Here is a 24,851-nt window from a genome sequence, read left to right on the forward strand (position 1 = left end):
GTTGGAAGAGAGCTGCCGCCAGCTCCTGGAGTCACTGAGGGGAAGCTGGAGAATGGACCACCTCCTAGTGGCCCGCCAAGGACATACCTGGATAGATGAGTTAGCCCACCTTTCACAGGGGTCATGGAAAAATTTCGAGGGGTGACATTGGAGGGGGCATCTGTGGAGACCAGGCTGCGGTAGTTGGATAGAAAGTTAATATTTGGACTAGAGGTGTGTTTTAAGTCACTGAAGGATCACAGGGTTATTGGCAACAGGTTGTCAGTTTAATTCATTGGGGGTCATAAGTGTCTAAGCCAGGAATGGGAATGCTCTTTCTTAAAGGGCCAGATAAGAAGTGGTTTTGGCTTTGCTGTCTCTGGTCTCTGTCTCAACTACTTTAACTCTGCCGTGGCAGTCTGAAAGCAGCCGTAGACTATATAAACAAATGAGCCTAGCTGTATTCCAATAAAAACTTATTTGTGGACACTGAAACTTGAATTTCATATAATTTTCATGTGTCATGAAATATTTTTTGTGGCCTACCAGCTATAGTTTGCTAACCCTGGCTTAAGTGATTGAGAGGTCAAAGTGAGCCAGTGGGGATCAAACAGCTGAGGATGTTTCATTTACTGTGGGGTCAGTGGGTGGGTGGGGTCTCTGTAGACTCAGTGTTTATCATCTATCAGTTTCATCCATGAGGGTCCTAAAGGGGTCAGTAGTGATTATTGAGGATGAATGATGATAGTGAATTCATTGGAGGTCAGTCTCTTGAATGTTCATGGGGGTGGGGGGGCCAGATCAGTGGATGTTAATGTTACCTGGAGGTCACTGGGTTTTTTTGGGACAAGGTGTTTCAGTGAAAGTAAATGAAGTGTCGATGGGGTTTGGAGTGTTAGTTCTAGTAATTAAGGGGTCAGAAGAGTCAGGGAAGTCATTGAGAGCTCCTACTCAATACACAACAGTGAGTGTCAGTGGAATCACTGAGGTTTCATGGATGATCATGGGTTGCTAGAGATTCAGGGGGTGGGACACAGAAGTATCAATGAACTTTGAGAAAATTTGGAGGCTCTCTGAGTCCCTGAATAACTCATGGTTGCTAATGGCAGTCATTCCACACTAGTGGATACAAGAAAAATGGGGAGAGTCACTGAGAGTTCATCAAAGGTCTTTGTGGACCTTGGTGGTAATGGGATGTCATTGGAGGTCAATGGTCACTGGAGATTGAGTGGTATTTGGAGCACTGGTGACACTGAGGGGTCACTGGGCCATCCATGGTGGTAAGCAGGGGGCAGGGAGGCTGACCCAGTGACTGGGGATCTCTGTTCAGCTAGGGGCCAAGGGTCTGTCTGCCTACCTAGCTCTGTCTGTCCAGTAGGCAAGATGAGGCTGAGGGCAGGTTGGTCTTTCTGAGGTCTGTCTGACTGGTGGAGGCTAAGTCTGTCTGTCCAGCTGAAGGTCTTGCTGGCTGGTGGACTGGATGGATAGTCTCTCCACTGGGGTAATGTCTCTTTGTCCATTTGGGGGAGCGGGTCTGTCCTTGAGAGGTTCTGTCTTCTGCTTGGCTGAAGCCCACCTTCAAATTGGCTGGGGGTGGGATGGAGTCCTCATGTCTCTCTGGCCACAGGTTTATCTGGATGTCTGGCTGCCCATTTGTTTGGCTCTCTGTCCAGCTGGGAGTCTGTCTGCCTCAGGATCTGTGTGTCTATCTGGTTGGTTGACTGGCTGGGGGTCTGCCTATTTGGGGAATCTGTCTTTCTGCCTGTCTTGCTGGGTATCTGATAGACTGGCCAGATGCTGCCTTGTGGCCTGTGAACATTAAGGGGCTGAGGCTGTGGTTTGCCAGATGTGCTTCCAGCTGGGTTGAGTATCTTTCTGGCTACATGTCCACCCTCACTCCATGCCCCCCCTCTCATTGTTTAACCCACCCGCCTTCCTGACCTGACTGTCCAGGGAGCAGCTGGCACTGCCTGCAGAAATCCTGAGCATGTTGAAGCCCATATGTCACATGCTAGTCTGCCACCTTCCCGACAGCTCAGAGTGCCTGATGCAGTGGCTGCTCAACCGAGCCAAGAGGACTGGGTGCTGCAGGGTGCTTAGGATGCTTGCGAAATGCTGTAAGGAGTGCAGCCTGCATTGATGTTGCAAAGGGGAAAAGAGAAACTACAGTGGAGAAACCTGGCAGACACCACCTTAACTCAGGAAGCTTGTGGGGAGATACTTTGAGACTATGGACATCCCTGGTGTACAGTCTTTTCTGACTTCCTCTTCCGCTAGGCCAAAACAGGGCAGAAGAAATTTGAAAAAAATTTCTTACTGCTTTACTCTGTTAAAAACCTTCGGGCTGGGTGAGCTGTCTTTGCTCACCCACAATTCTGGCATTTGGCAAACAGGAAAAAGGACCCCCTCTCCAGTTGCAAGTGGGAGCTTGTCTCTACCAGTCCTGGGAACTGTCTCTGGGAGAGCTTGTTACTTCTAACTCTCCTCAGGGGGGTTCCCGGTTTCAGTGTTCTGAATCAAGGATCGCTCCTGGTCCCCAGGAAAGGAGTCAGCAGCTCGGAGCTAGGGGAGTACAGCTCAAGGGAAAAGCCACCCTACCCTTTCTTGCCGCCGCTGCCACCCCCCATGATCCTCAGCTCTTTGTGGAGGATGGGTTTCTGCCCACAGGAACTGTCCCACAATTCTGCATCAGGAAGGGGGGAGAAAATGTGGGGAATAGAGGGGAAAGCCCTCTTTCCCATTTGTAGGAAATGATATCCTTAAAATGCTCCAGGGCTGGCCGGTTAGCTCAGTTGGTTTAGAGCATGGTGCTCATAACACCAAGGTCCAGGCTTTGATCCCTATACCAGCCAGCCACCAAAACAAAGACAAAAAACAAAAAAACCGCATACTAACTTTTCACCCAGGTTGGCCCCACTTATGTAGGGCAGAGCCTGGGCATCTGCACTGCCCAGAGTGGGCCCTTGGAGGAAATAAACTCAGGCAGACACTTGCTCAGCACTGGCAGCATCCCAGTGGCCTCTGTGACCAATGGATCTGGTCAGACTGCCTGCGTCCTTGGCCTGCAGTTTCTACACCAGAATTTTAGCCCAACTTCAGTGTACTTGCTTTGTGTGTGGTGCTTTATTTAGAAAAGACCAACTGGCCAAATAATTTTCAGGTGAGGCTGGTTGTGGTCCTTAGTGGACCCTGCACACAGAGCCCACAGTGTCACTGGTTAAGTGTGGTCTCCAGGACAACCAAAAGGAGGCATGGATCTGTCTGCATAGGTGTCTGTTCCACACTTACAACACCAGAGAGAAATAAGTGCGCAGCCATGGTGAGCATTAACAGCTCTGGAAGAATTCCTGTAATGATGAGGCAGCCTCATTGCTGCTGCCACCAGGGTGTTCTGAAGTCCTAGCCAAAGCAACATGGCAAGGAAAAAGAAGCAGAAACACTAACCAGCATATGGCATAATCAGTTAGAAATTCTAGAAAATCTTATGAAAAACCATAAGGAATTGCAAGAAAAATTTTAAAGGTAGCTTGTTAAAATACACTACACACACATCATTTTCCAATATACAAGCAGTAATAAATTTGAAACTATAACGCAAAAAAGATTCATATTAGTTTCTAGAGAAATAGACACCAAGCTTGAAACCCCTAATGAATTAATGGAGCTAAGCAATAATACTACCTGCTGACATCACAAAAATGACACCCAAACATGATGAGCCTCCTGGTGAAAGAACACAACATCCCCATCAAGTATTCCTGCCAAAAAAATTTGAACCTATATTTGATTGACCACTAGATCTAAGTATTAATTCAGAGGAAATACAGCAGCTCTCAAAAATATTAAATGACACCACAGTGATAAAATCAGCAATATCCAGACTGTGGAAACTCTGCAAGACAAGTAAACCAGTTTCCTAATTGAATAGGTTGCAAAGAAAAAATGAGAGAGACAATCTTATAGATTAAAAGAGACTTAGGATGTACGTATACACCAATGCTCAAAGGAGCATCATTCATAATAGCCCTAAAGTATGAAACAACCCAAATTTCCAGTGATAAATGGATAGAAAAAATGTGGTATTACATACAATGGAAAATTATTTGGCAATAAAAATAAATGAAGTACTGACACAGTTACATAGATAACCTTGAAAACATTATGCTAAGTGAAAGAAGACAGTCAGAAAAGATGATGTATTATATGATTCCATTTATATCAAATGTCCAGAACAGGCAAGTCTATAGAGACTAAAAGTAGACTAGTAGTTGCCAAGGGCTGGGGGTATGGTTGGAGGGGACTGAGGAGTGACAGCCAATAGGTATGGGGTTTCTTTCAGGGAGGATAAAAATGTTCTAAAATTAGGTTGTGACAGTGGCTGCACAACCCTGTGAATAAGATTTTAAAAAACCACAATGATTCACACACTTTAAACCGGTGAATTGTGTGGTATGTGAATATTTCAATAAAGCTGTTAAAAAAAAAAAAAAAAAAAGAACTTAAAGAGACCGATCAACCATTTGCAATGAGTGGACCTAATGTGGATTGTAGTTCAAACAAACATACTGGAATCAAGGAAAACTGAACACTAACATATATATGATAGGGAAAAAAACTTGATAATTTTAGGTGTGATAGATGCTATTGTTACTTTTGTTGAGTCCTTATCTTTTAGAAATATATATGGAAATATTTATGGATGAAATGATGTAATATCTGGGATTTGCTTCAAAATAAACTGGCAGAGTGGATACAGAGTGGGTGGGGCTAGGAAATAAACAAGGCTAGACAACAGAGACTAGCTCATGGACCTACTGTACCATCCTCTCTGCTCCTGTGTTTGAAAATTTCCACAACTGGAAGATTTAAAACAATCAATATAGAGGTGAACAATCATTTCTATAGAAAAAGAGAGCAGACAGTTCACAGAAAACATACACATACATACAAATGGCCAATAAGGATTTGAAAAGATGCCCAACCTGTCATAATTAAAGAAATGCAAATTCAATTGGGGAAGCATTTTGCACCTCCGGCTTGACAACAGTTAAAAAGTCAGATAATGCGTAGTGCCAGTATGTAGAGCAGGTGCTCACAGCTCACAGACACAACCATTAATATCATTTTATTTATTATTATTAAGTCCTACCAATGCCCAGGTGCCCTGAGGCATACACCCCCTTTTTGGCACACGGTTTGGCTTTGGCTTCTTAGAAGGACATGGAGGGACTTTCCTGGCCTCTGAGTGGCTCAGGTCAGGCCTCCACTCTGGGCAGCTGAACAAGATGACAGAGAGAGGACGTGCACCCAGGCCAACTGAATGTCCTCTAGCAGCTCCAGATTGGCTTCCAGTGCTGACCACTCCCTCTTTTGTCCCTGAACCATCCCAGTCCTACACTTGGCCAAAACAGTTCTCAGTGCCACTGAATGAGTAGCAGCAGATCTTTCCAGGCCAGACATGCATAATAGTGCATGGTGGCCTGTTCTTCTTCTTAGCCAGAGGGTGTCATTGGTCTACTGGGACAGGGGCTCCAGCTGGCAGGACAGCTTATAGCTGCAGGACAGAGGTAGCTGTGAGCCTGCAAGAGGCCACACGTCAGCTCTCCCTTCCGGTGCCTGCCCAGCAGCTGGAGTCCTGGTGCCCCAGTGGTCACCATGCAACAGGGTCTGTTGCTGCTGATCAGAGAGCCAAGGCTACAGGCCCTCTGCAGCTGGCCAGCAGGGAGAATCCCCATCCTTGGGCTGTTATCAAATTCCTGCAAGTCCTTCACCTCTCGTCGTCAGTGAGCTGCTCCATAGATCTGAACCAGACTCCAAATTTCTCCTTTTTGAATTATAAAATTGTTGGCTTCCACTTGGAGGAGCTGGATTTCCTTCAGTATTTTAATTTCCTTCTTCTCTTGTCACTGTTTCACCTGTGCTCTCTGGTGGTTCATCTCCAGGATGGCCAACTTGGAGGTGCCCACTTGACAAAGTTGAGGACAAGGCTAGTGCTGTGGTTTGAATGTCTCCTCCTAAGCTCATGTTGAAACATAATCTTCACTGTAACTATTGAGTATGGAAAATTGAACCACACTATCAGAAAGTTAGGAGTTTCATGGGTTAATTCATTAATTCTTGGGTTAATATGTTAATGAATTAATGGGTGATCATGAAAATGGACTGGTGGCTTTATAAAAAGTGCACATAAATACGCTCTTGCCCTCTTACCATGTGATGCTCTGTGCCATCCCTGGACTCTGTAGTTTCCTCCAGGAAGAAGACCCTCAGGATGTACCCCCTCAACCTTAGAGTTACCAGCCTTCAAAACTTTTTATTTGGTGCATTCTCTTTTTTGCATAATTTTTCGAATTCGTTACAGCTTTTTAATTTTGGAGGCTATGAAGTCCACAGTGCAGGGAGTGCATCTGGTGAGGGTCTTGATGGTGGTGACAGTGACCCAGCTGTCTCACATGGCGGAGCAGAGCTGTTATTTTAAATACATAATTCTACGTGTATGAATTTATTCACCTGATACACTTGCCTAAGTATGCACAGAAGTATATGCAGAGGTATGTGCAATGATATTCTTGAAGCAACATTTGTGCTAGTAAAAACAAGAAACCACCTGATTGTGCAGCCAGAAGGAGGCAGATTGCCTAGTTGACCTGAAGCATCCTAAAGTTATTATTAAAGGGAAAAAGGCAAGGTTCAGAATGGTGTGCATAATGATCCCTTCCAGATTAAAAAAATATAACTGCCAGTCAACAAATACATGCATACCATGAACAGAAAATGTCTGGCCAGATATTTAAGAAAGTCAATAGTGATGATCTCTGGAGAGCAGGGCTGGATTGGTACAGGTGAAGGGAAGAGGAAGGTGGTTTATTTTTCACTGTACACACTTCTGGGTTTTGTTTTGTTTTTAAGATGAGGACATGTTCCTTTACACTTTAAAGAAATATTAGTGTTGGAGAAAAAAATCCGTGTGTCTCTCTGCACTTCAAAGAAAAATGGGCAGAGAACTCAGAAGGCAGCTCACTGTGGTCAGTAAGTAAATGAAATGTTTACCCACAGTAACATTATAGTAAAGAGACTCCCTCCTCCCTGGAAGCCTAATGCACCAGCTAGGTGTACCTCCTCCTGGAGAGAATGTGGTTCATACACAAGCATAGGGTCCCTCTTACCTCTTCTGCACACTGGGAGCATATCACACACAGTGTTTCACACCATGCTTTTTATTTAACATCTATCTTGAGGATTTTGTCAATGGTTGCATCTACAGAATGCGAGAAAATATTTGCAAACCATATATCTGATAAAAAGTTACTATTAGGGCTGCTATAACAAAATACCATTTACTGGATAATTTATAAACAACAGAAATTTATTGTTCACAGTTCTGGAGGCTGGGAAGTCCAAGATCAAGGCACCAGCCAATTCAGTGTCTGTTGAGAGGCCACTCCCTGGTTCATAAATGGCACCTTCTAGCTGTGTCCTCACATGGTGGAAGGGGCGAACTGGGCTCCCTCAGACCTCTTTTATAAGGGCATTCACGATGGCTAATCACCTCCCAAAAGCCCCACCTAATACCATAACCTTCAGGGTTAAGTTTCAACATATGAATTTTGGGGGGATGCAAACATTCAGACCATAGCACTATCCAAACCATATAAGAAACTTCAACAATTCAACAGCAAAAAACCCAAACAATCCAACTTTAAAAATAGGCAAAGGACTTGAATATACATTTCTCCAAAGACATATATATGGCCAAAAGGCATATGAAAAAAATACTCAGCATTACTAATCATCAGGGAAATGTAAATCAAAACCACAATGAAGGCTGCCTGGTTAGCTCAGTTGGTTAGAATGTGTTGTTATAACATCAAGGTCAAGGGTTCAGATCCCTGTACTGGCCAGAACACACTAAAAAAAACCCACAATGAGACATCACCTCACACCTGTTAAAGGAAATGTTAACAAGAATGCGGAGAAAAGGGAATCCTTGTGCATTCTTGGTGGGAATGGAAATCAGTACAGCCATTATAGAAAACAGTATGGTAGTTCCTCAAAAAGTTAAAAACAGAAATACCAAATGACCCAACAATCCCACTTCTGGGAAATGAAATCATTATCTTGAAGAGATATCAGCACTCTCATGTTCTTTGTGGCCTTATTCACAATACCAAAGATATATATTATGGATTGAATTGTGTCCTCCCAAAGTTAAATATGCTGGAGGCTTGGTCCTCACCGTCACAGTGTTAAGAGGGTGGGAAATCCTATTATGGTAATTGAAAGATGGGCCCTTGTAGAGGTGATTAGACTGTAAGTACCATGCCTTATTAAATGGATTAATAAGTTGATGGTTTAATGGTGGTCATGGGTGTGGTTCTGAGGGCTTTGAAAGGAGAGCGCATGAGGAGCTCTCTCTCTCTCCTTTGTCATTCTGCCATGTGATACCCCTGCATCACCAAGGATCTTACCAGATATGTTCCCGGACTTCAGACTTCCCAGCCTCCGAAACCATAAGCAATAAATTTCATTTTCTTTTAAATTACCCAGTTCCAGATATTTATAATAAGCCACAGAAATGCACAAATACAATATGGAATCAACCTAAGTAAATGTCAACGGATAAATGGATTTTTTTTAAAAAAAGAAATGCTGTCATTTTCAAAAACATGGATTTATCTGGAAGACATTACACTAAGTGAAATAAGCCAGACACAGAAAGATAAATACTATTTGATGCCACTTATGAATAATGTAAAACAGTCAAACTCATAGAAGCAAAGAGAACAGTGCTTGCCAGGGGCTGGGGGGAGAGGAAATGTGGAGATGTTGGTCAAAGGGTATAAATTTTCAGTTACATATATAAGTCCTAGAAACCTACTGTACAGTCCTATAGCACAGTCCTATAGCACAGTCCTATAGTTTACAATGCTGTATACTTAAAAATTTGCTCAGGGTAGATTTTATATGAAGTGTTCTTATCACAAAATAATAATAATGATAATAGGGAGGGAGAACTTTTGGAAGTGATGATGTTTATAGCATATACTGTAGTGATGGTTTCAGGGGCATATACTTATTTTAATCTCATCAAGTTATACACATTAATACGTACAGCTTTTAATACATTAAAAAAAAAAAAAAAGTTAAACCAGCAGCTTTATAGTGTCCTGCTCTGTGGTGTGTCATAACTTATGTAACTGTAGCCCTGTGGATGGACATCTAGGCTGTTTCCCTTCTTTTGCTGCTACAAAGGTCAGTACAGTGCAGCTGTTGGAATGTGCATGGTGGGCATTCCTAGAAGTCTTGTCTACTAAATCCAAGTGTAGATGTATAATAAGATTTTTAGGGCTGTTATGAAATTCCCCTCTAAAGGTCTGTACCTATTACAAGCTCAATATCCCAAACTTATAGCAACTATATTCAAACTTTTCCATCTTTACCAATCTGATAGATAAAAATGGTCTCATGGTATAAACTTTCTGGTAGTATCAAGAGGGTTAGACAGGTGATCTTGGATCAGAAATTGCACTTCTAGGAATGTACCTAGGAAAGAATACAGGGTGGTGGGCAAGGTGTTCGCCACAGCTACTTCAGTGGGATACAGACTTTTGCCTAAAATGCACTTCATGTTGTGCTTCAATTTTTACTTTTTTGGGGGGTATAAGTGACAAGTGAATAACACATTCTCACGCCTAAAACGTTCAACTACACTGATGTGGAATAAACTTCATCATCCCCTGGCCCTGTCAATAGCTTTCAACCACTGTTAACAGGTAGGCATGTCTCCAACTAGAACTTCTTATTTAAGTATTTTTAATAATTTAAAACAAAGACATGAGAGCTGCTTTAATAACAAGTGAAAGCATTTTTAATTATTCCCCTTTTAATTCCTTATTTTGATAAACTTAAAATATACATAAAAGCAGGAAGAATTCTGTAACAAGCCCCCAGTACGCACTGCCTAAATATGACAATTAGTATTTTGTTTCAGCTACTTTCCCTCCTCTGCTGAAGCATTTTCAAGCAAGTGCAGGCTGATATTTCACCCCCAAAAATACTTCAGCATGTTTCTCTAAAAATTAAGAACATTTTCTAAAGTAATCTGAATAAAGCCATAATGTCACCCAACAAGATTAACAGTCCTTCCTTAAAAACTTCAGCAATTTTTTACAGCAGTCTCCCCTTACCTGTGAGGGATACATTCCCAGACCCCCAGTGTATGCATGAAACCGTAGATAGTACTGAAGCCTATATATACTGTTTTTTCATATACATACATACCTATAATAAAGTTTAATTTACAAAGTAGACACAGTAAGAGATTAATAATAAAAAAATGGAACAATTATGATATACTGTAATAAAACTTATGTGCATATGGTTCTCTCTCTCAAAATATCTTATTATACTATACTCACCCTTTTTCTTCCTGTGATCTGTCAACCTGATAACCAAGATGACCAACTGGCAGGTATCAAATGCATACAGATAAGCTGGACAAGGGGATGATTCACATCCTGGGCAGGACAGTGTGGGATTTCATCACTCTACTCACAATGGCCTGCAATTTAAAGCTTATGAATTGTTTATTTCTGGAATTTTCCATTTAATATTTTCAAACCATGCTTGACCATGGGTAACTGAAACAACAGATGAGGGAGACTACTCTATTTTGAAATAATTTCAAGTCTGTATCAAGGTTGCAAAAATAGGACACAGATCTCCCATATGCTCAACACCTGGATTCTCCACTTGCTAATATTCCTGAATGCTGAGAAGACTCCTGAAGCCTGAGCATCAGTTGCAGAGGCCTGCAAACAAGGGCACTCCCCTCTGGGGCACATTCCTACTTATCTCCTCCCTAGTCTTCACATTTCTAAACCATACAAGTACTACCTGTTTTCTTAATAGAAAAGCCAAACAAAAGATGCACAAATATCCCTTTAGTGTTGTACTTCAAACCTGCCTCCTAGCAAGTTGTGAGTCTTGGAGTCTGGAGATGTCAATGACATTCCAACCTGCTTCTCTCTCAATTTAAATGACTTATCTCCTTGCCTCATTTTGCAAATTCCCCTGTGCAGACATCCAGGTTAATGTGTTCCCAAGCTGTCCCAGCAGCATCCCAGCAACCATTTCAGACCACAGGATGGTGACTCAGAAAGTAGAAGCACATTTTAAATGCTAAAAAAATCCTACAAATCACTTTCCACAAAGACTTTACCCACAGGTTCCCACCTGTGTACCAGGAGAGGCCTCATTTCAAGTGTCTCCAACATTAGATCCAGCCCACTGCATCCCTGATGGCTCAGCACATCTGATAAGCAAAGCATTTCTAACTGTCCTTCATAAAGCCCTCCACCACTGGTGAGCCATGCCGGATTATGTGAAGAAGTTGTAATTAACACCGAGAGGGTACTTTAGCGGTGAGGGTACAGTGGAGTGCATAAATGGTATCGTAGGCATCTTGCTTATTTTCCATATGCCCTTGACTCTGAGTCTTCTGTGCTCCACTTATTAAAAAACAAAGCACCATTAAGTGCCTGCCCTGCACTGGGGAACACTGAATGCAGCCCAAGGCAGGCACATGAGGGAGTCGAGTCAGCAGGGGGCGTCCTCGCCCTGCTTGGGATGTCTGCCTGTGTGTGCCGTGGGGAATGGCAGGAAGCCCACAACCACTGGAGGTGAGTTATGGGGACAGGCAGTGGGTCGAATGGTGTCCCACTACCCCCACCCCACTGCCCAAAGATATGTCCACATCCTAAACTCTAGAGCTGTGAGTGTGACCTTATTTGAAAAAAGAGCCCTTGCAGATCTAATTAAATTCATAATCTTGAGCACCAAGCCTATTCAGTGGCGAAGGGACTGCCTCTTCAGCAAATGGTGCTGGGATAACTGGATATCCATATGCAGGAGAATGAAACTAGATCCATACCTCTCGCCGTATACTAAAATCAACTCAAAATGGATTAAGGATTTAAATATACACCCTGAAACAATAAAACTTCTTAAAGAAAACATAGGGGAAACACTTCAGGAAATAGGACTGGGCACAGACTTCATGAATACGACCCCAAAAGCACGGGCAACCAAAGGAAAAATAAACAAATGGGATTATATCAAACTAAAAAGCTTCTGCACAGCAAAAGAAATAATTAAAAGAGTTAAAAGACAACCAACAGAGTGGGAGAAAATATTTGCAAAATATATATCTGACAAAGGATTAATATCCAGAATATATAAGGAACTCAAACAACTGTACAAGAAGAAAACAAGCAACCCAATTAAAAAATGGGCAAAAGAGCTAAGTAGGCATTTCTCTAAGGAAGATATACAAATGGCTAACAGACACATGAAAAAGTGCTCAACATCACTCAGCATCCGGGAAATGCAAATCAAAACCACATTGAGATACCATCTAACCCCAGTTAGGATGGCTAAAATCCAAAAGACTATGAACGATAAATTCTGGCGAGGCTGCGGAGAAAAAGGAACTCTCATACATTGTGGGTGGGACTGCAAAATGGTGCAGCCTCTATGGAAAATGGTATGGAGGTTCCTCAAACAATTGCAGATAGATCTACCATACGACCCAGCTATGCCACTGTTGGGAATATACCCAGAGGAATGGAAATCATCAAGTCGAAGGTATACCTGTTTCCCAATGTTTATCGCAGCACTCTTTACAATAGCCAAGAGTTGGAACCAGCCCAAATGCCCATCATCAGATGAGTGGATACGGAAAATGTGGTACATCTACACAATGGAATACTACTCAGCTATAAAAACGAATGAAATACTGCCATTTGCAACAACATGGATGGACCTTGAGAGAATTATATTAAGTGAAACAAGTCAGGCACAGAAAGAGAAATACCACATGTTCTCACTTATCGGTGGGAGCTAAAAATTAATATATAAATTCACACACACACACACACACACACACACACACACACACACAAACCGGGGGGGGGGGGAAGAAGATATAACAACTACAATTATTTGAAGTTGATACGACAAGCAAACAGAAAGGACATTGTTGGGTGGGAGGGGGGGAGGGAAAAGGGAGGGAGGTTTTGGTGATGGGGAGCAATAATCAGCCATAATGTATATCGACAAAATAAAATTAAAAAAAAATAAAAATAAAAATAAAAATAAAAATAAAAATAAAAAAATAAAAATAAATAAATTCATAATCTTGAAATGAAGAGATCGTCCTAGATTATCCCATGGGCTCTAAATCCAAAGATAAGGGTCCTTACAAGAGACACAGGGAAGAGATATGACAGAAAGAAGAGGGAGCATGCAAAGACACAGGTAGAGACTGAAGTGATGCAGCTCCAGATGAGGAACACCAAGGGCTGCAGGCAGCCACCAGAAGCTAGACAGAGACAAGTGATGGATTCCCACCCCACAGCCCCCTTGGAGCCTTCGGGGGGGGGGGGGGGACACCTCAATCCTGGGCTATGGCCTCCAGAACTGTGAGAATAAATTTGTTTAAGCCACCCAGACTGTGGTAATTCGTTACGGCAGGCATAGGAAACAAAAACAGAACATTACACTATTCTAGTTTCATATGTGTTTTGAAATTCCTATAATTCACAAAAAAACCTTAATAGCACATTCTTCACGGGTGGAGTGAGGCAGTGGCAAGGTGGGAGAGGCCCAGGAAGGCCCCACAGGAGGAACTGGATTCACGTGAGTGGGGCTAGACATTGCGCAGAGGTCCCCGGAGGCTCTCTCCCCAGACCTGAATGCCGTGCCCTGATGTGTTCCCTGCTCCCCCAAGTCCCCTCTCCCACTGGGCAGCTCCTGTTCCTGGAACCTCGATGAGCAGTGTCCACCTCAGGACCTTTACAAAGGACATCCAGGTGGCCCCTGCCACATCACACCATCTTTCAGTTCTCAGGACACCCATGCGAAGGCCCCTCTTTGTCCCTGCCTGCTGCCTGACTTGTTTCTTCACAGACCATTCCCTTAACCTGGCATGATGAATTTATTTCTGTCATCACACTCCTCTCTGTAAACCTGAGAGCACTGTGCAGTGTCTAGATACTCATACCTGCTCTGTATGGATCCAAGTCCTTCGTGTTCACACAGAGAACGTGGGCAGAGAGAGGGGATAAGTGTGGAGAAACAGGGGGAGACCCCAGTCTCCCTGGACCGCAATGGCCCTTCCTGTGTGACCCTGGGTAACCCCTGTGCCATGGTAGAGCCAGAGGTAGGCACAAGGCGGTCCTTCGACATCAGTGGTCCCCAGTGAGCAGGGGGAAGGTGCACTCCATTGCCCAGGGTAGAGGAGGGATCTTGCTGAACAGTGAGTGGTGCCTGTTCCCTCTACGTCAGTCCACCAGTGGCTCAAACTCAGAGTAAACTCAGCGTGCTGCCAGTGACATGACCTGGCCCTACTGCCCAAGTCTGCCGTCCAATGAGTACTCCATGGTCTCTGACTCCCGAGGGGACATCAGCACCAAATGTCCAAGGGGTGAGCCTGGAGGGTTCCAGACAAGACTACATTAATCCCCACATCAACACCGGGCCCAAGTATGTCCCACAGCCATCAGGACCGCTGACCAAAGACACCCCATGTGATTCATCCTTCAGGCACAGCCCAATAGCAAGCCTGTCTGGACCACTTAGAGGCAGGAGGGGCAACATGATACAGAGATTTATTAGCATTCCTCCCCCACTCACAGTCCCACACCTGAGCTTGATGGGCCTGTCTGTGACAAGCCCCACCTTCCCAGGTTCCAAGTCCATGTCCTGACTGGTGAGCAGGCTTACTCAGCACTCAGGAAGACCCTCTTGTGTGCAGTATTGGTATAGGGGTGCCAACGCCACTCCACATCCGCGGTGGCCTCCTGCTCCAGAGTGCCCAGGCGAATCATGTATACTACAGGGAAGGAGAGTGAGATGTTATCACCTGCAGAGCCAGCCTCCCCTCCCTTCCTCTCCCCTCCCCGAAACATGGGATAAAGCCCCAAACTCACACTTCAGCTCAAAGCGAGGCCCGACCTCAGTCAGCTCTACGTTGCGGTGGTCTGTCTTCTTGTACACGTGGTGCCTGGGGAGAGGGAGCCGGGACAGGGGTGTGGGTTGGAAGCAGCAGTGGGTCAGCAACAAGCAGCATGAGGGCCACCATCCCAAGGCCACATGGACCCACCGGAACGAGATGTAGTCATCCTGGTTTGCAAAGGTGATAATCCGGTGGCTGTCATCTTTGGGCACAGGGAACAGGTAACGGAGGATGTCAGAGACCTGGGGCACAAAGGAGCTTGGCAAATGCCTGGCCTGGCCCCCAGCCCCCACCCCAGGGCCCCAGACTCACCCGCTTGCCCAGGCGGGAGGAGAAGCCATGTGTGATGAGGTGGGGCTTGGCCTCTGACATGGTGCCGAGGTTGGGGATGTCGTGCCGCATAACCACGTTGCACAGTGTGAAGTAAGCAGTGGGCCCAAAGGGCAGGTGGCTGACAATAAGCCCCACTGGTGGGGCCAGGCAGGCTGTCAGACTCCATCTGCCCCAAGATCTCCCCGCTCATCCCCTCTCCCTCCCTCCATCCTCACCAGGTGTGCCTCGATGCTCGTGCACCACGAGCAGGTCAGTGACCCCGTTGGCTTTGCAGGCTCGCACCAGTGCCCCCACCTCATGCCGGCCTCGGTTCATGCGCTGAGCTCCTGGGAACACCAGTTTCAGCTCCTGCGTGTGGACCCGTGTCTGGTCAGGACAGGGCCCACTTGTCCTGGGTTTCCCCCACTCATTCCTAACCCTCTAGTACCTTTGCAAACATCTTGAGGCGAGAACTGGGGTCTCGGGAGGTAGTGATCATGACCTTGGGATCCTCCACCCCTGCCCATCGATACTCGTCATCCACATGGCTGGTCACACCTGTCAGAGGCATGAGAGACAAGAATGCAATATTGTTGTGGGAGTGAAATGCTAACTGGGGGGCAGCTGATTCTATCCAGATGGCACTGTCTGATGAAGCCTACAATGATGGGAATACCCACGCGGGGCAAGAGGGCAGCCACCAGCCACACTGTCTACCAAGCACAAGTGTGACTGAAGAATGGAATCTTTCATTTCGTTTAACTGTAGTTCACTTAAGCTGTATTAGTGACATGGGGCTAGTGGCTTCTGTGTTAGCACAAGTCCAGATTATGCTAAGGCCAAAGGTGACAGACTCCTTTTCCTCGTGACCAGTATTGAGTAAGTGGGGTGCTACTGTGTGTGCCATATAAATGGAACAGGGAGCGGGCCGAGCCCGTGGCGCACTCCGGAGAGTGCTGCGCTGGAAGCGCGGCGACGCTCCTGCCGCGGGTTCGGATCCTATATAGGAATGGCCGGTGCACTCACTGGCTGAGTGCCCGTCATGAAAAAGACAAAAAAAAAAAAAAAAAGGAACAGGGAGCACTCAGAGAGAGCCCCTGAGGTACCGTCTGTGCAGACACAACAGCACTTGAGGGTCTGTTCCAGGAGCAGCTGCTGTGGACAGTTTCCTCAGGCGGGAAAGTGCCAAACAGTCTGAGGAAGGATACGGAGGCCAGTGGACTCAAGTGCAGGGAGGACTTGGCTGACAGTACTGAGGGTGGAGGAGGGGTGGCCACAGAGCACACAGTCACCTTCACCGCCGGCGTCATCGAACTCCAGGGACCCCTGTAAGGCCAGAGCCTCTCGGCGTAACTCGGTGGGAATAAGGCGGTTTTCTGCAGAGAGAAGACAGACGGGCTGAGTGAGACACAAGCATGGAGCCCTCAGTTTATAAAACACTCTGTTGTTTACAAGCCTGTATAAGCTTAAAGGAAAAATACCTTTCTCCTTTCTGAACAGAGGTGAAACAAGGGAGAAAGACAGGTGAAAAAACAACTTTTTTTTGGTCTACATTCCAACCTGTGAACAGTGGTTACTGGAGACCTCATTTTCTACAGTTCTTGAATTCTTGAATCTCATGATGAGAGCTTTCTAAAATATTTTATCACAAGTACATAATGCTTATATAGCCAAACAAATATTTTAAAACTTACTTTCAAAGAAACATAGACTGCTCCTTATGTATGAAGGTAAATCAGAGACCCTGAAACAGTCAGACAGCAAAACTGCTAGTCATGATGCACAGAATGCTTCAAGGCCCATGGCCTCAGCTAGCTCAGAGGTTCCTCTGTCAACAAAGCTGGGCTGGGCACAGGGGCTGCACTGTGGCCATGCCCACAACGTGAGCATACCCTTGGACCGAGCCCTGCTCTCCAGCACGCCCTGGAGGAACTCTTGCACACGGAAGAGCATGTTCACAGCGGCAGCGCTGTCCCTAACTACCCCAAACTGAAAATACAAGTTCACTGCCACCCACGGGAAAATGGATGAAGACTGTGGAATTTTCACTTGCAGTGGCCTCCCACTACACTTGAAGTATCTACAAACAATTCTGAATGGAAAAGTAAAAGTGCAAAGGAACACATAAAACCTAATTCCACCTTTAAAACTAAAACTTGACTAATATGATTACTGGACACAAATTAATGTAAAATAAACACAAAGTACAGCAAAAAAATGGTTTATTTCTAAGCAATATTCAATATGGTGGTTATCAAAGTTGGGGAAAATATTCCTGAATTTCAATGTATTGATCATTTTTCATTTAAGTAGATGGGTCACAGGTGTTTAACATTACGCTTCTTAACTTAAACATACCTATCCGCACCATACACACTGATAGGCCTAACACCTAGGAACATCAAGGCGAATTTAAGATAATCAGAAATACTAGCGGTGATATACCATCAGATGAGAAACACAAAGCTCCACTAACACAAGAACCAACAAAATAGGGATAAATATGGCATTTCCAATCAGGCATGTGTGACACAGACTCTTCCTTAATGTGGCAAATGAAAATGAGGAAAAAACGGGGAATAGCTGTAGAAGCACGTAAAAATTTTGAAATGGGGGAAAACCTGGACACATTGTAAAGTTAACAAGCAAGCGGTAAAACCGGGATACTGCAGCATAAATGACAAGTAATCAATACCATCGTAGGACTAGGCAACAGAACCCAGGAGGCAAGGAAAACGGCCAGCAAATACTTGAAAAGATGCTCAGCCACATTAACACAAACAAATACTGATTAAACGTGTTTTATGCCGTCGGATTTTAAAATGCAGTGCACGGTGGTTGCAATGACTCGCCCTGCCCGCCGGGGCTGGGCGGCCGTACCTTCGAGCGCGCGCCGGACCTTCTCCTTCTTCTCCTGGGCGGATCGCCGCGCCTCCTCGCGGGCCTTGCGGTAGAGGTACTCGCGGCGCAGGCGGGCCTCGCGGCGCAGCTGGGGAACAATGGGCCCAGTCACCACCCGCTCCGGAACCACAAGGACGACATCCCCAGCTCCCCGCGAACCCCCACCCGCAAAACAAGAGCGCAGACAATCCTCCTACCATCCTGGTCGCCGTTTCCACGTGAGTCTAGGAGAATCTATGTGCACCGCCTGCGCGACGCAGCCCTCGCTTCCGCCCTCGACAAAGAAGATCGCTAGAGGCTTTACTAGTGTCTGCTGCTGTAGACCATGCCCAAAGTTAAGATGGCGAACAGCTGGGGGCCAACCCGGCGGCGCGTGCTCCGTTGGAGCAACCAATAGATCGGAGTCAGGATGCTGTCACGTGGCTTGCTACAGCCGTTAATAAAGATGTCCGCCCACAGCTTCACCACCGCCCACCACCGTGCAGGATGCCCGATTTTAAGATGAGGAGCCGCTAAAACCGTCATAATTGGCGGTTCGAACCAGTCCACCAACTACAAGAGCGATACAAGGGCTGACCGAGAGGTTGCCTACCCGCGCTTTCTGCAACTCCTCCCTTAATCAAAATGTTTCCCGTACAGCTTCGCCCTCTTTCATCGCCAGAACGGTAGCCCGACTTTTAAAATGCGGCCGCTTCGGAAGCGACTGGGAACCGTCACCGACAGTCTGGTGGGCTGATGCACTTGGGGCGCTAATTGGAGAAACCCCATAATCAAACCCTCCGTCCTGTTTTCCTGAGGGCAACTGCGCTTAAAGGAGGTGGGCGTCGGAGCGCACGGCTGGGAACGCCCCCTTGAGGGCGGGTCACGTGCGCCGATTGGCTGTTGTGCTGGCGCGGAGGACCTCGGCAACCTGGAAGGAGGTGGCTCCAGAACCCGGCCTCAGCCTACCTGTGACCCGAGTGTGACCAGACCATGGCGGCCGCGGAACTGCGGGCGGAGCTGGACTCGCTGCTTCTGCAGCTGCTCGGGGACCTGGAGGAGCTGGAGGCGAAGCGGGCGGCGCTGAACGCCCGGGTGGAGGAGGTGGGCTTCTGGGGCGGGCGGGCGGGAGGGCCCACGGACGTGAACTCAGTCTCACTGCTCTGCTCTCTCTCTCCAGGGCTGGCTCTCGCTCGCCAAGGCTCGCTACGCCATGGGTGCCAAGTCGGTAGGGCCCCTGCAGTATGCCGCCCACATGGACCCCCAGGTCTGCGTCCGCGCCAGGTGAGAAACCTGAGACGCTGCAGCGGGAGTGGAGGGGTGGAGGGGCGGGGAAGGGGTCCGGGCCCGGGCTGCCGGAGGGACAGCCTCCCTTCTCGTCCTTCAGCGAGGCCCAGGACGGACTCCAGAAGTTCATGGTGGTGAGAGCTGGCGCCCAGACCCCGGAGGAGGTGGGGCCTCGCGAGGCAGGTGAGTCCCTTTCCCGATGTCAAAGACAAAATGCACAGAAAGATTGAGGAGATGATTTTATTCAGGATTTTGCAATAGACGGTGCATCCTAGAGCTGGAAATCAGAATGTCTCAGTAGGGTGGCTTTGTCTAGACTTTTATAGGAAGGATTAGAGAAGTTATAGGTGGGTTGCTTTACAGTTGGGATCGTTTTGCAATTAGGGGAAGTCTCAGTAAGCCCAACAGAAAATGTTCATCTCCGTGTCTAGCTAGTTTGAGGGACAAACTTCTAATCCCAGTTAATCATTCCGGAGATAAAGAATGGGGAGTTGGAGAGTCTGTGCCTGGCCCTTCCACACGTTCAGGCAAAATGGATAAGGTCAATGTGTGGCCTTGTCACAGGCCAACAGGGACATCTGTGGGACTTATGGGAGTCACGAGAAAGAGTAGACAGTTTCATGTGATTCACGAGGGTGGTGTCAGATGGTGGTGCTTTGCGGTTAGTTGTTTCCCAGAACACAAAAGGTTGGGGAGATTTTCAAACCAACATTGTTTTCCAGAGTCACAAGCTCAGAATAAGCTCAACATTTTCACCAGGACAATAAGAGCAAGGTGGTAAAGACCCTAACCTCCTCCACTCTTTCTTTCTCTAGCTCTGCGCAGGCGCAAAGGCCCCACCAGGCCCCTGGAGCCAGAGCCCTCTGCGGCTCCCCAGGACCCTCTTAACTGGTTCGGAATCCTGGTTCCTCACAGTCTGCGGCAGGCACAAGCCAGCTTCCGGAATGGTGAGTAAATCCCATCTGTTGGCCACGCGGCCCGGAACTAAATTTGGACCCTCTATCCACAGTGAGCACTGGAGCAATAATGCCATGGCAGGAGTTAGTCTGAAATGGGCATTGCAGGTTTTCTCCGTTGCGAGTTTTTGTCACACGTGCTGTTTTTTCCAAAAGTATTTACTGGCTATTGGCAGCGTTCCAGGTTCCTGCTAGCTGCTGGGGATACAGAGACAGACACCCTCATGGGTGGTTTATTCTATGGAGAGAAGAAAGACAACATGACAATAAATGAGTAGGCTGTACTACAATGCCAAGCTGTGAAAATTATAAAAAAAATAAGACAGGATGGAGTGGGACAGGAGTGGTCTGAGAGAACAGGGTTCTAGGCAGTGAGACCAGGCAGGGAAAAAACCCTGAGACGAGAGATGTCTGGTGTGTTGGAGGAAAAGCAGAGAGGAAGCCAGTGGGTTGAAGTGGAGTCAGCACAGCAGGAGTGCCAGGAGCTGTGATTAGGGGGCCTGGGCCCGAGTGCTGTAGGCCCCCGATGGGGACTTTGGGAGTCACAGGGTGGCTCTGAGCAGAGGATGGTGCAGTCAGACTCACAGGGTAATAGGAATCCTTTGGGTCCTGGGTGGGGACAGACTGGATAGCAGGGGAAGGAAGCGGGTGCCAGGAAGCAGCCAGGCATGTGAGATACAGGTGGAGGCAGTGAAGGTGGGGTAAGCAGTGGGAACCTGCACACATTTTGAAAATAGAAGCTCCTGGATTTGCTGACATTGTGTGTGAGAGTAAGGGAAGGAGAGGAGTCAAGGAGAGCCCACGGTCTCCACCCAGAGCCCCTGGGAGGATGGAGCTACCCTCACCTGTTGTGGGCAGGCTGTGGGCTGCAGCTAAGCAGAAGTTGGGAGGTGAGTGTGTGCTGTGGGTGTGTCCCATGTGTCGTGCAGTGTCCACTGATGCCCAGGTGGAGAGTCTGAGTGGGCGGTTGGGCACACACATCTGGAGTTTGGGAGAGGCCTGGACTGAAGAGATATTTGGGAGTCCACTGCTTAGCGCTGGTGTTTAATTTCCCAAGTTGCTGACACAGAGGCAGGGTTAAAGCTGAGACAGGATGAGATTCGTAGAGGGCTGGGGAGTGTGGATGGGAGGTGAGAGAGAGGAAGCAGAGGAGTGGGTAGAGGAGACTGAAAAGCACCCACAGGGCAGGGTGTCCTGGAAGCCAAGAGGAGAAAGCATTTCCTATAGGGAGTGATGAGATATGTTTTCAGCCCTGGTGCCAAGAAGGAGGCTGAAGGCTGAGGACTACCCGGAGGATTAGACAGTAGCTGTTCCAGCAGAGATGTAGGGCAAAAGCCACCTAGAGGTGGATCCAGAATGGACCACTCGGAAGCAGAGAAAAGGAGGGAGAGTGGGTGAGAGTAGTGAAGGACTGTGATAGTGGAAGAAGCAAGGAAGGGAGGGCATGAGAAGTCATAGTCTGTGAGTTTTTAGTTCCTGGTGGGTAATATAAAGGTGTCAAGGAAGTCTTCTGAGGAGGGTGTGACATTTTAACAAAGACCTGAAGGAGCTGAGAGAGTGGGTTCAGTGAAGTTTTGGAACAGTCAGTGCAGAGCCATACCTGGAATGTTTCAGCAACAGTGTGGAGGCCAGAGACGCCTGGAACTTTCCCAGTTCCTGGGGGTGTCCATAGTCACCTGGGTTGTGTGTCATACCACAAATACCATGATGACATTTTCTCCTTTTCCTCCAGGCCTACAGCTGGCTGCAGACATGGCCAACCTCCAGATCCGCATCAACTGGGGTCGAAGCCAGCTCCGGGTACTCCAAGAGAAACTCAAGCAGCTTGAGCCTGGGGCTGCCTGACCTGCGTCCACAGAGACAGGACAGTGAGCACAGCTGTTCTCAGATGTGGCTGCCTTATGTCAGCCCTTCTTCCTTCACAAATAGACCCTGCCCCTACCCCCATCCCTGGACTACTTGTTTCCAACTTTGTTAGGTGTGAAGTTTGAAGAGGCACAATGAGTAATGTTGAAAGCCATTCCTTTGAAACAACTTCTAGGTTTGTGTTCTTACAGGACACACCAACTGATGCAAAGCTTTTCACCTTAGTGAACAATCGGAACAACTTCATCGATCATTCAGCTAAATGATGAAAGACTGCACGAACAGTGGCGGGGAAGGACAAGAAGTAGTGCTGCAGGTTCACTAGATCCTCAAAACTGACTTTGATGGAGGAAAAAGCCATACACAGCTGACAGATCAGGACATTATGATTTGAGTCAATAACAATACAAACACCTGAGTAGATGGGCAGCGGTTGGCAGGGTCTAAACCAGTAAGTAAAAAAGATCTGACATAGATTTGCAAGGGAACTCTAGAAAGAGAACTTCCAGATTTTAAAAAACCCTGCCTTTATCCTTCTAGGAGTGGGGTCTTCATTTATTGAAGGGCCAGTTGTGTTTTTTGTTCTGGGAAATCTGTGTTCTTGTTTCATTTTTCCACTGGGTTATTGATCTTTTTAGCAATTTCTAGGTGCTCTTTATGTTTTGGGGGGAATTAGTTGTTTGTTCATAGTATAAGATGTAAATATTTTTCCCAGTTAGTCTTTTCACTTTGCATAGTGTTTTTAACTTTTCATTGTAAAATAAAACACATCCAATTGCACCAAACAATTGAATAACTTAATAACTAAGGTAAATGCTATAGGAACTGTCACCCAGCTCTTACTTTTTTAAAATCAATTTTTAAAGTAGAGTTGAATTTAGCAATCAGCTGTTATGATTTCTGGATTTGGCGTTGTAATTGATGAAGTGATAAGGGAATTCTCCAGCACCTTCAAGAACCTCTGTGGTTTTAATTGGTTTAATTGGGGCATCTGTCCACATACTATGTGTTGATTCACCTACCCCACTCCTGATTTGATAGGCACCTTGTAGGGAAAATACAGGAAAGTAGTTACGACCCCTCAGTTGTTCAGAATCTTGCCAAGCATTTGATGTAAATATGTATGTGGGCCCGGGTGTTCCTTGGTTATTGTCTAATGTAATTGCACATGTGCACCCAAGTGTCCTGGGTTATGGACTTAAGTAAAAGGATGAGTGGTTCTGATCCACGGGGCACCCGCCCCTGGGATGCTCCTGGGGGCCACAGGGAGGCTGCTACTGCTGCTGGAGACTGTTGCTGCAAGCTGTTGCTGCCAGTGCCCCTAGGATGCCTGGAGAGGCCACTGCCACTGCCACTTCTGCTGAGGACTGAGTTTGTGTCATCTGCCAATGGCTCCTGGGATCTTTCCCAATTACCTAGCATGGACCTGCGTGTGAGGGGTCTGTGACCGGGTCTGTACAATGGGTTTATTACTAAAATAATGAAACATTTTGGCTTATTTATGAAATGCCTAGCCATACAATTAGCCTCAACCCGTCAACTGGTGTAGTTGCCTAGCTTCACAATTGGCGTAGTCGTGTAGCTTTACACACCTTTTTTGTTTCCTCCCAGTGTGAACCCACTCTAATTTTGGAGCTTCTATTGTATTTCACTGACCTTACTGTCAATTAACTTTACTGTCAGTTAGTACACCGGAACCACACTTTTAATTATTGAGTCTGACACTTGCTTGAATCCTGGTAGGGCAGATTTGCGGTAGGAGTGGGGTGGGTGTAAGTTTTCAACCACGCTGAGCTTGAGTTGCCAGTAAAAAGCTTAATAAAAACAAAAATGGATGGACCCCCTCCTCCCGGGGTTAAAAAGGATATCTCTCCCTTCTCCATACAAAGGTTGAGTTTTATAACAAAATTGTATCAACAAAGTGCTGACGAGTGAAATTTTGAAGTAAGTAATAGGTAACACGTTCAGTTTCTGCTTTGACCATGAATTCTGGGAGGAAGAGATTAATGTGGAACGCCGGCCCCAGCTGCGTCCTTTATGTTGATTTACTGCTTGGCGGCTGGCTGGGATCGAACAGGGATGGAACCCTCCTTCTTGGGTTTGTTAGCACCACGCTGTAACCAACGGAGTCTTTGGCCACCCCTTCCTTTGTGTTGATGTTAGCTGTCAGTCGATGTCCTGGGTCAGACAGACGCAAGCCTGCTCTCATTTACTGTGTGAAGTTGGGTTTCGGGTACTGATGAACTCTTTTGGAGAGACCGCGCCCCTCTGGAAATGGGGTTGGTGAAGAGCGCAAGCGCTCAGCCAAGTCTTTAACACGCCGTCTTGACTTCCGCCCTGACTCCAGCCCTCCGGGAAGTCTCCCGAAGAGTCCACCCACTGGAGGCGGCTTCTCCTGCCAGAAGAGGGGGCTGGTCCTTCTAGGGCCTAGTCAGGAAAAGGGTGCGGTCCGCCCGGGCTCGCGCAGCCGCAGTCAGGACGAATCGCCGCAAAGGCAAGCCTAGCGCTGCTGCGCGCAGTCGTGGTGGAGGGCGGGCGGCCTAGCTGCAGCAAGT

At 46.7% G+C, this 24,851-nt stretch overlaps 2 protein-coding genes across 2 annotated transcripts; one reads left to right on the forward strand and one right to left on the reverse strand.

The window, feature by feature from the left end:
- Nucleotides 1-14,630: 14,630 nt before the first annotated feature.
- Nucleotides 14,631-18,526, reverse strand: IMP4 (IMP U3 small nucleolar ribonucleoprotein 4). Its single transcript, XM_063105650.1, has 9 exons — nucleotides 18,406-18,526; nucleotides 18,188-18,296; nucleotides 16,600-16,683; nucleotides 15,756-15,865; nucleotides 15,544-15,676; nucleotides 15,308-15,462; nucleotides 15,143-15,237; nucleotides 14,970-15,043; nucleotides 14,631-14,872 (listed from the first exon to the last, which is right to left on the reverse strand). Exons 1-9 carry the CDS (start codon nucleotides 18,406-18,408, stop codon nucleotides 14,760-14,762), a joined length of 876 nt encoding a protein of 291 aa, XP_062961720.1. The 5' UTR covers nucleotides 18,409-18,526; the 3' UTR covers nucleotides 14,631-14,759.
- A 540-nt stretch (nucleotides 18,527-19,066) lies between these two features.
- On the forward strand, nucleotides 19,067-23,084 carry CCDC115 (coiled-coil domain containing 115). Its single transcript, XM_063114604.1, has 5 exons — nucleotides 19,067-19,291; nucleotides 19,368-19,471; nucleotides 19,575-19,657; nucleotides 20,290-20,421; nucleotides 22,163-23,084. The coding sequence occupies exons 1-5, from the start codon at nucleotides 19,181-19,183 to the stop codon at nucleotides 22,273-22,275; spliced, it is 543 nt and encodes a 180-aa protein (XP_062970674.1). The 5' UTR covers nucleotides 19,067-19,180; the 3' UTR covers nucleotides 22,276-23,084.
- Nucleotides 23,085-24,851: the final 1,767 nt, after the last annotated feature.

This window comes from Cynocephalus volans, chromosome 1, assembly GCF_027409185.1.
Source record: "Cynocephalus volans isolate mCynVol1 chromosome 1, mCynVol1.pri, whole genome shotgun sequence".
Taxonomy (NCBI): Eukaryota; Metazoa; Chordata; class Mammalia; order Dermoptera; family Cynocephalidae; genus Cynocephalus; species Cynocephalus volans.

Excerpts from the sequence above, each read along its gene's own strand:
- IMP4 (XM_063105650.1), bottom strand. Across the intron at positions 15,677-15,755 it reads GCCTCAAGATGTTTGCAAAG|GAGCTGAAACTGGTGTTCCC; the intron begins GTACTAGAGGGT and ends GTCCACACGCAG. Across the intron at positions 15,238-15,307 it reads CCTCCCGCCTGGGCAAGCGG|GTCTCTGACATCCTCCGTTA; the intron begins GTGAGTCTGGGG and ends TTTGTGCCCCAG.
- CCDC115 (XM_063114604.1), top strand. The coding sequence starts at position 19,181 with ATGGCGGCCGCGGAACTGCGGGCGGAGCTGGACTCGCTGCTTCTGCAG. Across the intron at positions 19,472-19,574 it reads CAGGTCTGCGTCCGCGCCAG|CGAGGCCCAGGACGGACTCC; the intron begins GTGAGAAACCTG and ends CTCGTCCTTCAG. Across the intron at positions 20,422-22,162 it reads ACAAGCCAGCTTCCGGAATG|GCCTACAGCTGGCTGCAGAC; the intron begins GTGAGTAAATCC and ends CTTTTCCTCCAG.